The 16691-nt window shown below is 40.5% G+C and overlaps 2 protein-coding genes across 5 annotated transcripts in view; one reads left to right on the plus strand and one right to left on the minus strand.

Annotated features, from left to right (window-relative positions):
* F2RL2 (coagulation factor II thrombin receptor like 2) overlaps window positions 1–4348 on the plus strand; it is a 5283-nt gene extending 935 nt beyond the window's left edge. Inside the window, exon 2 of the mRNA XM_019532224.1 lies at window positions 2642–4348. Coding sequence (XP_019387769.1) covers window positions 2642–3720 — 1079 coding nt within the window. The 3' untranslated portion in view covers window positions 3721–4348. The remainder of the gene's footprint in view (window positions 1–2641) is intronic.
* The window catches only part of IQGAP2 (IQ motif containing GTPase activating protein 2), a 157147-nt gene that overhangs the window by 47195 nt on the left and 93261 nt on the right, over window positions 1–16691 (minus strand). For 2 of the 4 annotated variants that reach the window (XM_019532219.1, XM_019532218.1), the window contains 4 exons: window positions 13443–13606; window positions 12249–12409; window positions 10535–10659; window positions 6036–6199 (listed from right to left, as the gene is read on the minus strand). In XM_019532219.1, coding sequence (XP_019387764.1) covers window positions 6036–6199; window positions 10535–10659; window positions 12249–12409; window positions 13443–13606 — 614 coding nt within the window. The remainder of the gene's footprint in view (window positions 1–6035; window positions 6200–10534; window positions 10660–12248; window positions 12410–13442; window positions 13607–16691) is intronic. The other 2 variants (XM_019532223.1, XM_019532220.1) reach the window with 1 other exon arrangement.

Below are 16691 nucleotides of genomic sequence, written 5' to 3' on the forward strand. Positions count from 1 at the left end.
CTGCGGCAGCACTAAATTTTAGTGAGAGCAAAATTGGGCATTTTCAATTAAGATAAAAACACTCATGCATTTATTTAAAAAAAAACAAAACAACACACTGTCACACACATGCACCTTTGAAGGGCAGTCATGCCCACAGGGAATGAAAACTGACATTGTCTATACCCATGAAGCTGATTTGCGTGACTCAAAACATCTCTACTGCAGAGAATACATCTACAGGGGAAGGCGCCCATTTCAGTGGTCAGTTAAGTGTGGACACAAGTGTTATTTTCTGTACTTTTATCAAAGATGAATTGTCACTGCAGGGCAAATGAGTAGGTGTTTCACACTCATCCTGTTAAATCCTGCTACCTCTTACAGAATACATTTGCTCTGAACTCTTAAGGTATGACTCCAATTTCAAGATCCAGAATCTAAGTACAACTTCAAAGCTTTTGAGATTATTGTACCTAAAAAGATTCTCAAAAAAATTTAAAAGGCTACGTAAGTTTGAAATTGTATTACACCTAATACTATAAAAAAAAAAAAGTCATTGTATGTTATTAACGAATTCAGGCCAAGCACAAGCACAAACCATTTTTAGATGATCTATTACAACATCTTTAGAAATTTCTACCCTAGACATTATCAGAAACATTGACAATAGAGAACATATCAAACACGGTAGTTAGGTTTTGCCTAAGTAATAAGAGAATATTTACTTTGACTTGTTCATAGTTCTATAGAAACTAATGAATTACAAGTAAACAAGTCAATTACTCTTATTTTTCCTATATCTACAGATGAAAGGATATTATGACCTATCAAACAAAACCTTTTACTAAAGGAGATAGAGTTCCATCATCCTAGTTTTAAACTGGGGAAGCTGATTAATAGCAATTTTCCAGACAGCTGCCCTCCCCTGTGGGTAGGTACAGACATTCAAAAAGCCCAAGGCAGTTTTCTGGGCCACAGAGACTGCTCCTCTGCAGCTGGTCCAGCCCAGCTGCAAACCTGCATGTCACACCCCACCATGGGCAGAGAAATGTCAGAGGCACATAATCCCCATGCTGCATCACCTGTGGCCCACCCCCATGCTTTGCCTGTGCCCACACCTGTGCTTCCCCACATATCCACCCCATTCTGTACAGGCTGGGGGCAGGGGGCTGTGGGCTAGAAGTGAGGAGCACCATCAGGGCTGTGGTTTGGAAGTGAGGGGCAACTACATGGGCAGGGGCAGGGAACCAGCATATCAGTGCTGTTCAGAGCCACAGAGAAGCAGGGACTCACACACACACCAGCGGCAACTGGACCCATGTCCTGGTAAGCAAAGGGGACAGGGGAGCTCTGATTTTGCCCATAATAAAAAACCAAAATCAAATACCAACATATAAGTATTTAGAATTTATTTTATTATAGTGATTGAGGCACAGGTAGGCTTCCAAATTGCTTTAAAAATAGTAAATATATCAATAAGACATTGTGTTCAACTGATACACACACAAGTGGCATTTCATTTAAAAAACAAAACAAAACAAAAAACAAAAAAACAGAAAAATACGGATTTGGGGGTTTTAATAAGAGAATTTGGGATTTTTAAGACAAAAAGCCAGGATCTCTGAGTAAAACTTCTGATGTAGTTCGATTCACGATATGCTGAAAGTGTGATTAACTAGTTAATCTTGTCTTTAGTAGTGACATGTTCTTTCAAGTAATTGCATAATAAAACCAGAAACAAGGTGACAGAGTTATTACACCAAGATGTGCGCAATAACGATGGCTGGTTCCTATCACATCTAACTGAACAAGTTACCAGTGCTCCCAGCCTTCAGAAAATTCCTGTGCTCCAGAGGCTGGGAGCACTGGTCAACTGAGCACAGCTCCCAGCTGGAGAGCACTGCCAACTTCCCAAATCAGCTGGTGGAGTTCCCAGCTACGGGAGTGCAGGGTGCACCCTCCTCATCAGTTATTGGAGCTCCCAGCTGCAGAAATGCACCATGCAATCCTGTGTCTAGGTGCTCCACCAGGTGGTTGAAGCTTTCAACCACAGGAGCACCTGGTATGCCTCCAGGGCTGGGAGTTGAGATCAACTGATGGGGCTCCCAGCCATGGAAGCAGAGAACTGCTATTGCAGGGAGAGCCCAGGTTCAAGACCCTGAGCTCCTCCTGCACCATCAGTATGGTGCAATGCAGTCACACACTCAATCCCATAATTGTGCCTCCTACCATGTATGTGTGACAGCAGGAAGTGCAACCTGCTGTTGAGATCATGCACCAAATCCCCCTGTGCCTTCTTTTTAATGTCCGTCAGTGGCCTAAGGTGCCTTCTGCTAACATCATGCTAATGCAGTTAATGACCTCTCTCTACCATAAGCACCTGCCAGCAAAGATTACCAGTAATACACTGGATGTGAAGAACTCAACTTGACCCTAATTCCAAGCTGAGCTTTCCAGGCTGGAAGCCAGTTTAGAAGTAAAATGAGGTTTTCCCTGAGCACAATTTATATAGAAACCACAGGTAATTATCATTTTTTTTTAAACAAAATCATTCTTCACATTAAAGATGCAATGATTTATACCAGGCAAAGGTGCATAATAGCTCTCTCTAAGAAATAAGTTTATCTTTTCACAATTTTAACTTGTTCTTTTAAAATTCTAGAACATCAACATAAGAACAGCTCCGCAAGTCAAAACGCATCCATCAGAACCTTTCATGGAATTCAACAAGGAATTTATGAGTGCTTTCCCCAACCTGATACGGAAGATTCAGCAACACCTACTCTCAGAGAATACAAATGCACTTCGGGAAAGTCAAATGATTCAACACTGAAAGTGAATAATACCACAATGGAGTACCTGGGCAGCTCTTTGAGCACCAAACTAATACCTGCAGTGTATCTAATTGTAGTTTTATTAGGCATACCATCAAACACCATCACTCTATGGATGCTATTTTTCAGAATAAGATCTGTTTGTACTGCCATATTCTACACAAATTTAGCAATTTCAGATCTTCTGTTCTGCATCATGCTGCCATTCAAGATAGCATACCACTTCAATGGAAACAACTGGATTTTTGGAGAAGTCATGTGTCGAACTATGACTGCCATTTTCTATGGCAACATGTATTGCTCCATTCTACTTCTCTCATGTATCAGCATCAGTCGTTATGTAGCCATCATTCACCCTTTCACCTACAGGAGTCTACCAAAACAAACCTATGCAATCCTAGTTTGCTGCACAGTATGGGCAATTGTTTTTCTGTACATGCTACCATTCTACATAACTAAGCAGAGCTACTGCTTGGAACAATTAAATATTTGTACCTGCCATGATGTACAAAATGCCACAGAGAGTTTATCATTCCAATTTTATTATTTTATTTGTTTAGCATTCTTTGGATTTGTAATCCCACTGACCATAATTTTTTTCTGTTACATTGCTATTATTCAAACACTAAACATTTATGAGCAGAAGTGGCTATGGTATATTAAAATAAGTCTTTTAATCCTTACAATTTTTGCTATTTGCTTCACACCAAGCAATATCATACTTATTGCTCACCAAGTTAACTACTATTACAACAAGAGAGATGACTTATATTTTTGTTATCTTATTGCTTTATGTCTAAGCAGTTTAAGCAGTTGCCTTGATCCATTCCTTTACTTTCTGATGTCCAAAGTCAAGGATAAATCAAATATTTATCTCACAATGGTCAAAATATCTAGGGAAGAATGACATAAGTGTAATGTCCTATATTTATTGATACACATACATTTGAAAAAGCCATTATATTATATATACACACACTATTTGTGTGCGTTTCATAAATTTAGCAAATTATATATTACACACACACACACACACGTGTGCATGCAAACATTTTGGGGTTTGAGGGATTTTTGTTTTTAAACAGTGCTGAGACACGTAATGATAAATGAAGTACTTATGGATAGTCCTTAATGAAAAAGCAGCCTGTATTCAAAAGTACCTTCCTGAAAGAAAAATGACTTGTTTCCAATCTTTGTGTAAAGACTACTTAAAACATAGTTTTGCCAACTCTTGCAATATTATCAAAAAGTCTTATAGTTTGGTGGATTAAAGTGAGAGACAACTTTCGTTTAAGAAGAGAATCCTGAGTGTGAACGCTAAAGGCCACAAGTGTCAGAAAACAAGATAAGCTCGGTAATATTTTAAAATAAAATCTGATGATTTTTGGAAATACTCAATGCTTCCGTTTGTGACAAACACGTGGATAATTATGTAAAATAGTTTTCTGTTCTGCCTGCCTTTAATACAATACAAACATAAGCATTTCAAGGACAGCATAATACCTAAAGTTAATAAAATTCATATATGGCTTCTAGCACATCATTATTACTGTCTGACTGTGTATTAGAGGCTCATTTCCCTATGCACACATGTTTTTCCATTGAGTTTGACACGGCAATCCTACTGCATTCAAAACTCTTATAAGCCCTTCAACTACAATTTGATCCTCACAGATTTGGGGTGTTGTTGGGGAGGGGGGGGAAGGGACACAACCACAGGCCCAATCCAGGAGCAATGGAGGGTATACATTTATAGAAGTTAAAAAAGTTATATTAAATATAACTACGTCCACCTCGTGAAATACCTATATTAATGGTATGTGCATATATTTCTTACTGCACACTGGTGAGAGTGTGAGGAAGAATACTTTTTGTTCACCTATACTGCTAATGCCATTTTAAGAAGCATCTAGTTAAGCATTTTAATTTGAAAAATATGCTGAAAAAAAAAAAATGCTTGGGGGGTAAGAGGGAATAATTCAAGAAACTTCAGATCTGGTAATGCTTCCACAGAAGAGTTTATCCAGATCATTTCTTTTAACGATGCATTAATGCTTAGCAAAGATGACAGTTAAATAAATTGATTTGTTAAAAAAACTGCAGCTCTCACATATTAAATCATATATCTAGTAGACGTACCAGCCTTACAACTTCTCCACATTACAAAATTTAGTCAGTTGAGAATGGCTTCAAAGACTGCTTAAACTGTCTATTTAGATGGCCGTTTAAAACTGACTAAACTTCAAATTAATTTTTCCTGAAATTTCCTATCCTGAACTACCATTAAGTTTATAAATCAGAAGTGCCATCTGGACAAACAAGTGTAAGTTTACAAGGGCTTCCATAATACAGCAAGATCTACCAGACAATTTATAGCAACACAGAAATATTCTTCAAATGTAATGAGTAGCTTCCCTTAATTTTTCTTCAGAATTGTTTTATATGATTTTAAGACTTATAGTCCAAGTACTGAACATTAAAGCAATTTGCAAACAGCTGTATAGTTAATCTTGTGTTCAATTACATCATGAAAGTAGTTATGTCCATCTTTGTTTATATTCCCTAAAACTGATACTAACCAGGGAATAACTGTGAGGAAGTAGACATTGGCATCATGCTGAGTTGGTTTAATCTTAAATGGCATATTAGAAAAACAATCAGCATGCTGTAATGACTAAAGCAGATGTCAGAGTTAAAAGGGGGCACTAAAGTTATTACAAAAACCCAAACTTAAAATTATTATGGCCCTCCATTGAAGTCAATTCCATGCTTTCCTTAGGATTATAAGTGCTTCAACCCTCCACCTAGCAGCAAAAGCTCAAACCATCTTCTAGTTATAAAATATCCATCTGCCCCTAATCTTTACAAGGGACCAGATCCAATAAACCAACTGCTTCAGTTCAGTCTTGACACAAAAACAAAGTTCAGCAATTCTTTAAGTAAGCATGGCAAGTTACTATCAGTGAAGAAACGAATCAGTGAACACAGAGAAGCCTGCACAAATTTAAGTATTCTCCCAGGCTCCTATATGCAATAAAAAGTTCTGGAAAATTAAAGTTACTTACCACTTGGATGCAATTGCAATGGGCACAGTAAGTCAAACACCATAAGCATTGCAGATGCCACGAGAAGAGTGCATTCAGGTAGAAACTAAAAACCCTGGTAGAAAGATCTGGCATTTAATAAATGTGACAAACAGGAGCTAGTTCCCCGATACCTTACCTTGCACTTCTGTGCTTTGGCATGGTAAAGCACATCCTGATAATGCCTCGCATTTGGTGGTTTCACATCTTGCAGTTTAGCTGTAGGCAGCAGCAATGTTTCTACAGTTTTCTCAGGATCCCCCTGATCAATAGCTTCATTAATGTGGCCAATTGCAACAATTCCTAAGAAAGGGAACGTGTTAGTATTTAAAAATGCACTAAATCTCACACCAAGTTCAATCAAAAAAGGACTGGTGCCATAAAGAGGTTTAAACCCCAATATGGTAATTTTAACTTAAGTTCTCTCAAACAGACAACAAGCGACAATTAGTAAGCAAGGATTTTTTCCTGCTCCCACAACTAAGTGTTTAACTAAATCTAACTTGTTTTAAGATATCAGACTTATTTCTCTCAAAAAAAGGATAAAAGAAGACTTCTTTCATTTTGTTCCAGAACAGGGTGACCAAAAACATTATTCAAAAGTAAGAAAAAAGATAAGAACAAAATCCAATTCCAGAATAAATGTGTGCCTTAAAAGGACTCTCAGAATTTTTTATATTAGACTATTCAAAATAGTTTTCAGCACATTCATTTTCTCAAACAAGCATATACATGTAGATATTACATTTCAGGCCACCGAGTTAGAGAAACCTAACCTGAATATACTCAGGGAGAATTAGGTGAAATAGAGATAGTGTTTGAAGATACTGTTTTTATATAAATAAAAAACCCACCAAAACAAAACACCCTGAATCTCAGAACTGCTGAGCAGCTATAACTCCCAGTGAAGACAGTGAGAAAATAGGGTGTCCAGCAGGTCTCAAAGGCACATAGCTTTAAAGAGCTGCAATAAAGTTTTGACCCTGGTTTTTTGTTTTAAAAAAAGAAGTGCTGAAGCATGGTATCGAGTGATTTTCACAGGATTTTGCTATACCAGTCTTGCAAATAAAAACATGGATCCCTGCAGTTTGCCATCACCTGTGACAGAGTGCATTCCAGTTGATGGCTGCCTGGGATCTGTTGATTTTTTTCCTCAAGTGTATATACATTCACTTAACTGGTGAGGTCACAGTCCTATGACCTCACAAGGGCTTAACTCTTAGGGGGCTAGGAGGAGTGTTACAGTTGTATTTAAACTATTATAAAGGCACTTAAAATGGGCGCATTTACCCACTGAAGGGTGTTATATCCCATACTAAGTACCTTCTAAACATTTTAAAGATAAGCCAATTGAAGTGAAGGTTAGCTTTGATCAGTCTTACCCAGGTCATTGTTAGGACAGCTCCAGGGATATTATAATAAAAAAAGCTTAGTTTGCAGTCTTCCAGATTCCCAGAATGTGCAGCTTCCAGCCTCTGTACCCATTTCCACCCTCCAAACCTCTATTCTTCTCTTCCCTCCACACCAAGTGCAGTCACTTTGAGCAGCTAAAGGTCCCTGCCAGACATACAGGTAAAAGCAAAATGGGATCTGATGTGCAATCCACAAAACTGCACTTCCCACCATGCCACATGTTCATGGCAGGGGACATAACTGTGGCATTGAACATCAGATCCCATTGCTCTGGCAGTAAGGAGTGATCTCCCAGCCACAGCCTGACAGGGCTTCCAAGCACAAGGGTGCACCATCCACCCCCAAGGCTGGGAGCCTAGATCAGCTGCAGGATTCCAGCCTTGGGGCACACCTGGCCACCTGTTTAATGGCATCACAGGAACCAGCCACAAAGTTATCACACATTTGTTGTTGAATAACTTTGGCTTCTTCCTTGTTTTACGACACCTATCAACTGTTTTAATGTGTGGCTGGATTATAATTTAGGATGAGATTAACTGTTTAATCATTCTTAAGTATTGTGTGTGGCAGGGGCCTAACTGTAATAAGATCATAGAGCTCAGGGAAGTGTGTTTCCCACAGCTCCATGGCTTCATTATCCAGAGGCTCTACACTGAGCAGAGCTGACAGGGTCTCAACTAGTGCAGGGAAGACCATGGCTCTAGCCACCCAGCAACTCCACTCTCAGTATGCAGCCACTGTATTAACTGTAGCAAGATCAGGGATTCCAGGGAGCTGAGGGGAGAATGGCTCCCTGGCCTCCAGGGTTTGAAATACTGGGGGGGGAGGGGGGGAGTAATGAGCCCCTGTATAAAAGATGCGATCCCCCAGCCTGCCTCACACCTTTCTAAGAAGCTCAGGCGGTGGCAGCTCCTTCCGACTTCTGGCTGCCACCACCACAGACCCCACCATGAGCCAGAGTGCAATTCAAACCTTGCTGGTCTTGTCACACAACGGTTCCATACAGGGCACACAGCTGCCAGGGGTTCACCCCCACCCCCACACTCAGCAAGGAGCCGCTGGATTAAAGTGATCTAGCCCGGTGATTCTCAGCCAGAGTGCCATGACCCCGACAGAGTAGAATCCTTCTTTGAGTTGATTGCAATGGAAGAATTGCTCTATTATTTTTCTATAGTAGGAACAAAAAAAGTGAAAAAACTAAGAGCTGGCATTTACTGAGTGGTGCCTCAGATCTATTGAGGGCTGCCTCACGTAGCACCTTGTCAAAGGTATTTAAATGCATGTAGTTCACAGGATGCTAGGGAGGGAAGAGACAAGCAGCTGCAGGAAAGGCATAGCCAGGTACTGCCCAGACAGAGTAAGGATAGCCCAGACAGAGAGCAAGCACCTACCAAAGCCATACTTAAACTTATGTGGAATTCATCATTTATGTATTTCAAAATACTTTGCAAAGGAAGCTCAAAACCACCTCTCACATTGGGAAACAGGCTGAGGCTTCCCAACACCAGAGTACTTAAGCAGCAGAACCAGGGCCAGAACAAGCTCTCCTGACTGATGGATCAGAGCATGTGCTAGACACTTTCTTGCCTGGTTGGGCCCTGTTACCACATGAACAATATCAACAGGATGATGACCAGGGACCTTTCATTCCCTTCAGGCCACAGCTGAGGCACATGGGTGGAGATCTGCCCCTATTCTGCCCATGTTATACCTACTGCATGGATAAATTCAGGATTTTCTCAGTCTAGGGCACCTTTAACCAGCACCAAATCAATCAGAGAAAAAAAAAGTCTTTTGAGTCTTCCTGTTCCCTTCACCTCCCTCTTCTCCACACCTCTGAGCCACATGTCAACCTTCCCCCACCACGTCAGAGGAGCAGAGTCCCAACTCCTGTCACACCCCTGCTCACAGCTGTGTAGGTCTAAGATGGCATTAAGCCTTAAAGTTAGAACAGCTTCAGAGCAGTTATGACCACATAACATTCCATAGATATTTTTAAAAATGTTTTAAAAAGGTGGTCTGTAACAGACCCTTGACTATTGTCCAAGCTGAGATAACCACAGTTCTGTATGGCAATCCTGGGGCACTACCAGCAAGGAGTGGAAATTTCTGGGTACAGAGGATGAGTTTATTTAAAAACAGTAAATCGAGTTCCAAAAGGCATTTCAGGTCCTGCAGATAGTTTTGATCAGAGCAGTTCTCTTCCAGGCAGTGGCCCTAGAAGTGTGCCTTCCTAATAAACTTTGGTTCTTGCTAACATGGGGTCTAGTTTCCCTGAGTTAATGAACTCCTGCAACTCTTATTTATTTAAAGCAACACTGCAAGTTCTAAAAAGTCTGCAAAAAAATGCTATGACAAGAGACAAAATATTGTAGTCATTGACAGTTGTTCCATTTACTTAATAGCTTCTTTGGCTCAAGTATGTAGCATATCCTGATGTTCTATAAAAATGCAATAAAGAAAAACAAACGTCTAGCAACAAAAACTGCAGTGGTATTGGAGTGTTTTGGTAGCTGTGATGGTCCTGGAAATATACGAAGCAAGACTTCGTGATATGTTTTTGGGAACCAAATGTATTGGGATTCAATTGCTCAAATACAAGAAGCCCCCAAATTTGATTTAAAGAACCCTCATTAAGACAACAGTGCTATTGTTCAACGTGGAAAAGAAAAGCTATTAAGCAACTTCCAACACTAACTTATGGTAAAAGAATAGTGAGCACATAGCTGTACTAACACAGGAAACCACACTGTTTTTATGAGGGAGCAGGGAACAGACAACTAGACTGCAACTGTGCACTGAATGTCTTCCTTCCCCACTAGACAATGATCTAAGGGACATTTACCATAGAATGCCCTGAAAATAGGATACTACTTATAAGGTAGTATCACCCACCCAAAACTGTGCTTGTACTTACTGACTGAGTCAAATCTCTAAATGAGATTAAATGCCAGAATTATTGTCCCAATTCTGGTAAATATTGGTTTTTATGACAGACCATGGCATCTGTGATGTCATAGGAGTAATGCATTTTTGGAAACCTTTTAATGACAAAGGATATACCAAGAGTATTTTCAAAGAAGTAGAGAAAAGGGTTGTTGGAACATGCAATGTAAACGTTCCTTCTCTTTTCTCTAAGCAATGCCCTGCCAAGGCCGTGCAGTACAGAATTTGTTCTGAAAACACATTAACCTCTACCTACAACTAAAAACCAGAACTACTTACTTTCATTTTCTTCCTGAATTTGCATATTAACCATGTCAATGCAGTTCTGTATATCATTCCAACTTAAATAATCTTGTCCTTGAGATGAAGCTTCTGACTTAATAGACAATAACGTGTCAGCATAACTATGGGAAGATATAAAATATATCAATAAGTTCCCATAAAGAGTCAGTTAGATGCACTGTCCTTCACTGATTACATCTAAAAATGTTTCTTATGGAATGAACTGAAGTCACATGAAAGTGAAAAACATGATTGCAAACATCTGCAGCCAGGCACAATGTGAGCAAAAACATGCAAGTTGCCTTAGCTCCACACGTGCATCTTCAGTTGTGCAATATTTCCATCATCTCATCCCAAGACACCTACCATATAGTTATGAACTGCACCTCATTAACATGTATGTCTGCATTCCAAAAGAGATGTAGCCAAGGAAATACTGATTTTAATATCAACTGAAATATCTTAATATTTCAAAGGACTTAATTGTAGCCTATGGTGAAGTGCATTTCATATCAGGTATGACGACTCTTTTCCCTCCCTCCCTGCCCCCATACATCCTTTTTTTTTTTTTAAATGATCTAAAAAAAAAAGAGGTTAAGTTGCAGCTAACCAATGTAAAACACTTCCATAATTCCTCAAACCAAAGCACTTAATCCAATCATGAAATTATGTGATGTTGACTCTGAACCAGTTCACAGCAATACCAGAAGACAGCTCAGAATTAGAAGTGAATGACACTATGACCAGCCACAGACTGAAGGTAAAGAGAAAGCAATTGCCAGAGATGGGTATTCTGCCAAGACTAACGCCTCTAACTTTTTCCAGGGCCATTTCTTGCACATATGATAACCCTCTCATTTGGGGCCCTACCTATAAGTCTCATTCTTCCACTCTGCATCCATTTACAAGTTTCTTCTCTCCTATTCAGAGCCTTAAAAATGGGAGAACAAGACCAAGGCTTGTTTCTATCATGACTTCACATGAATGAGTCTCATTTTTGGCCATACTGAGATGTTTTCTCCTACCCCTGACCCTGAAAGGCAGCAGTTCTATGTGGAGGGCTGGCTCATGGGCTGCCAGTAAGGACTCCACACCATTCCTCCTAAAGGCTAGCAAGGAAATAGAAGTGAGAGACTGGCATACCCTATCTGCTGCATAATAACTACAAGCAGCAGTTTAACAGTTGCGAGGCAACATGTGACGGCAGCCCTGGCCATGAGGCAGAAAGCAGCATTTCATTCTCTCTCAATAGTACGGCTCATAGAAAGGAGGCAGAGGACAACCTGCTTTTAGGGGACTCCTGATCTCTAGTATATTACACAAAAGTACTCATTTCTAAGATTCTCTCAGAACTTCAGGAAAAAGACTACTGATCAATAGTTTCCAAGAAAACTAGTTCAGATGCCTAGTGCCAAACAACACACTTGTCAGGTCAAGTTTAATTTCTGAGAATAACTCCCTCCTTCCCTAGATTCTTTACCTCTCAAACAATTTAAGAGGTTTTTTTATTGTCCATGATTCAACAGATGGAGCAATCTAGTTCAGCTGCTTTAACAGTTTCCTCCCGTCAATAAGTACACTGCACAAGAGTTTACCTAGCTTTCAGCTTCACCATCACTACAGATGTAAAATGTAAACTGAATATATCCCCACTATATTCCCTTTGTAGAAGGTGCTTTCATTTGGACAAAAGAACTATGTATTTTTTTACCGTTGAAGGTTTTCCTCCTCCAGGTTATTGAAGCCAATAGATGGGTATTCAAGATGAGTCTTTACTGCCAGGATGTCCTTGTTCTCCAAGGCCTGGTTTAGCAACACAACAGCTGACAACATATCTACAGCAATTGACAGTTCATCATGTGCCAGGTAATTCTGTAGGACAATACAACACCTCAGCCAAGAAGGTAAACCAGTGTTACTGACACAATCAAGTCAGAGCACCATATAGATTTGCTTTAAAAATGAGGTGCAAGGAGGAATTCCTCAGTTACAGAAATATCAGTTTACTGTACTATAGGTGTTAAATGAGTTGGGACTGTGTAGGACGAAGAGCTGACTCATCAGAAATATAACAAACTAACGATTAAAAATTATGAGACAAAAAGGTGACCTTTCATTTATATCAGTACAATACTTCCCACACAAGGAAAGATGTATGGCAGGACCTCAAAAGATAAGTAAGAGTGAATGTCTTATAACAAGAATTTAAAAAAATAAATAAATAAAATCGGAGCTGAAGTCTGTTAAGAAAGAACAAACAATCTCTGGACAGACAAAACACCAAGGTATGCCTACATGGTGACCAAGATGTGCCCCAGTCTGGACATTCCCAAGCATGTCCTGTGTACCTGGTCCCACTAGCACATTGCAAAGTTGGAAATACAACAGCAAGACATAAGAGAGGCCCCCCCTCTAGCTTCCCTGTCTCAAGAGCTCTGGTCTCCAGTATGCTCAGCAACATCCACCAAAATATACTCCAAAGCATCTTCACCCATGTATTTCCACATTTGGAGCCTGTGAGCAGGATCAGGGCTATGGCTCATGTCTGTCCTGGCTGGAACACACCATGGCTACAATGCAAACATACACCAAGTATTTGCCTATCCACAGACTGGTTTACTTGGTGACCTCTGCCCCTCTTTTTTTTTTTTTTTTAAAGAGACAAAAAAACCTCTTGTCATAAAGCAAGTTGAATTTCACTTATGGAACACTTAATTTGCCCCCATACAATCATGCTGTCAGAAAATATTTATGCAATACCCAGGGCAGCAGTTAAATGGCCTGGTATTTTAATTATCCTAACATTTATTAAGTACCAAAAAGTGTGTTCATACACCAGTATTTGTGATTTTCATGGCTTAATTACATAACATGAAAGAGAACTGCACAAGCTGTTCACGCTTACCACAGCATTCTGTTGTTGAAGGTTGAACAGTTCAGCCTGATAGACAGCAGCAGCAAATGAGTGCACAACAGGTAACTGAGCCTCCGGTTTCATCAGTGCAACCAGTGTCTTACTAGGTTCACAATTACGAATCGCAGTATTGATATTGTCAACTGCTATAAGTTCTGGGAAATAGCAGGAAAAGCCCTATTAATTTCTGCATGTCATAGGTTTTTTAATATTATATAGACAATTAGGATATCCAAAATTCCATCACACACTGAAGACAAACTACAGATGTAGCTTATTTATTTGTTTTAATTTATTCTCTTTCTTAAGGAAAAAATTTTAGCTGCAGTAAACTGAGAATAACTGATCCATATTCTTCCAAAAAGTAATTGCTATCCCAACTGGATATATCAAGTTCTTGACAAACTCTTGAAGTCAGCTTCTAAAGTTAAATTACGCTGACCTCCTTATCTTGAAGTTTGCCCTCACAAGCCCTGGTAAGGACAGAGATCTAATGGCATTTATTGAACAATTAAGTGACACTTGAAGCATCACCTTAAACATCCAACTTTACTTTGTTCCTATATGGCATTTCCTTCTCTCTCATTTCTGTTGCATCCATCATCATCTTCTGAGGATCACACCCATCTCCCCTCCAACTCCACCTACTGTCAATTCTAGTTAAAAACCAAGTCAGCTAGCACAGACAAATTACCCTTTTAGTACCAATAAGACCAAAAGGAAAGCTATTTGCCAGGCTGCTCTCATGCTTCTAGAATTTTAAACAGCTATGCTTAAAGGGTGGGATGACATGCAGGCTGCATTTTTGCCACTTTTTTCCTATTTCCCCTTACCCTCCAACTCCTTTTCCTGAGCAAGTCTGAATTAGGACTAGGCTTCAGCCACTTAAGTGTCACTACCTGAAACTAAACCTTCATTTCTACCCCAAATTCCTTCAATAGGTAAAGCAAGAAAAACCTATTAGAATTACATTAAATTATTATTTGCATCCTCTGCATCACTACAGGGATAGTATCCTTGTGGATAGCTCAGAATTCACCTCCCATGTAACATGCCTCATGGGTACAAATACATATCTAGATAAACAAAGCGGAAGACACTCAGGAACACTAGCTTTTACATTAATTGTACTTACTACAACTTCATCCTATTGGCACCAGAGACAGCGCTACAAGAGAAGCAGTCATCACAAACCTGCTTGATACCATGTTGAAGAAAATTCTCTGATCAGTGATTCTCAATAATTTTAGATTCCAGGCACCTCTCAAACTCAAGGCATCCCTGGAAAATGCCACCCCTTAGCTTTCACTTGTATTTTGACTACAGAAAAATAAAATAATTCTTCTATTGAAAAGAATATAAAAACACCACAACAGGCCAGAATGTTTGTTACACTATGGGGTCCTATTTGAAATCTTTGGGCTTATCTTGTGAATTATAGTTGCACACCTAGAAGTGATAACATTGCATGTCACCCCATGGCACCCCTGAAAGGATTTCAAAGCACATCAAGGTGCTGCAACACTGTGGCTGAGCATCACTGCTCTAGACAGCACCCAAGGAAATTATACACCAATCATTTCAGCCTTATGGGTTTTTTAAATATATGTAAGACAAGGCTAAAATCCCAAGGGGGAAGGCTGTAAAGTCTTGGTGTAGGACAGTGATGCTCAACCAGGGTGTCATAAGATAATTTCAAGGGTGCCACACAATGTTAGCACTGGTAGATATGCAAATGTAATTCAGAAGGCAAACCCAGAGGCTGCATCTGGACTAGTGTGGCTGTGCAGTACATGGTACTGCAGCCCCATCTGCAGTGCTACATACTGCTCATTCTGGTGTTTCCTGCACTGCTACTCTGCAGCGTGGGGGGAGGGGGTTTGAACTCAGGAGATCCCAGGGTCAAAACTATGTGAAAAAAAAGTGGGGCAGTGCACATGGCTGTCCAAAACCAGAGCCTGGCCCAAAGCCATGCTCTGGCTGCTGGCCAGGCTCCAAACTGCAGCAGTGCCGTGACTGCAGCTTCCCCAACCCCCAGGACTCCAGGTAAGTTTGCTGGCCTCAGTCTCCCCTACCTCACCCAGGATAATCTGCTGTGCACTAGAGCATGTGGCACAGACATTCCCTGGGGACAAGCAGCAGCAGCACACCTTGTGCTGCGACTTTTTGTCCCCAGGGAACCAAAACATCCGTGCTTTTCTAGACACGGCCAGAGGTTTCAACTAGGAATCCAGAGTATCATAAACATTGATTGACCTATTGTGATCTTTCCAAGCTCTTTGCAACAGAAAAAAAAAAAGGACTTTTTTCCATAGTTGAAAAAAAACTGAGAGCTGGAATTTTCCAAGGGGTGCCTTGAGTCTAATAAGGTTAAGAAACACTGACTTAGGGGTACAGATAGAAAAAAAGAGTTGGGTAAGCAAGCATCCTAAGGCACTTGAGATATCCTGCCACAGTAAATGGTGTTCAGCTATAGTACATTCCTCTAACTCACCCAATCTGACCTTAGGCGGGAAGGTTAGGGAGACAAACATTAGCAAAAGGGAACATGCTACAAGGCCATTTCATAGACATTAGGGCTGGAAGGGACCTTGGAAGATCATCAAGTCCAGCCCCCCGTCCAAAGGGCAGGAAGTGAGCTGGGGTCATAGGATCCCAGCAAGATAAGCATCCAATTTACTCTTGAAGGTTCAATGTAGGTGCTTGAACCACCTCTGATGGCAAACTATTCCAGACCTTGGGGGCTGGGACAGTAAAGAAATTCTCTTTCTTATGTCCAGCCTGAAACGGTCTTGCAGGAATTTATAACTGTTCAACCTTGTCATCCCTTGGGGCGCTCTCATGAACAAACGTTCCACCAGATCCTGGTGGTCACCCCTGAAACTTATAGGTGGCCATCAGGTCACCCCTGAGCCTGTGCTTTTCCAGGCTAAAGAGCTCCATGGCTCTCATCCTGTCATCATAAGGTCTGCTTTCCTGACCTACCAGGCAAAGCATATGTGGCACAGACAGACATTCCCTGGGGACAAGCAGCAGTGGCACACTTTGTGCTGCTACTTTTTGTCCCCAGGGAACCAAAACATCTGTGCTCATCTGGACATGGCCAGAGGTTTCAACTAAGAATCCTGATCATGTGTGTCACTCTTCTCTGCACTCTCTCAAGCTTCTCCACATCCTTTTTGAATTGTGGAGCCCAAAACTGGACGCAGTACTCCAGCTGCGGCCTCACCAAGGCCGAGT

The sequence above is a fragment of the Crocodylus porosus genome, unplaced genomic scaffold, assembly GCF_001723895.1.
Source record: "Crocodylus porosus isolate Cpor-Errol unplaced genomic scaffold, CroPor_comp1, whole genome shotgun sequence".
NCBI classification, from domain to species: Eukaryota; Metazoa; Chordata; order Crocodylia; family Crocodylidae; genus Crocodylus; species Crocodylus porosus.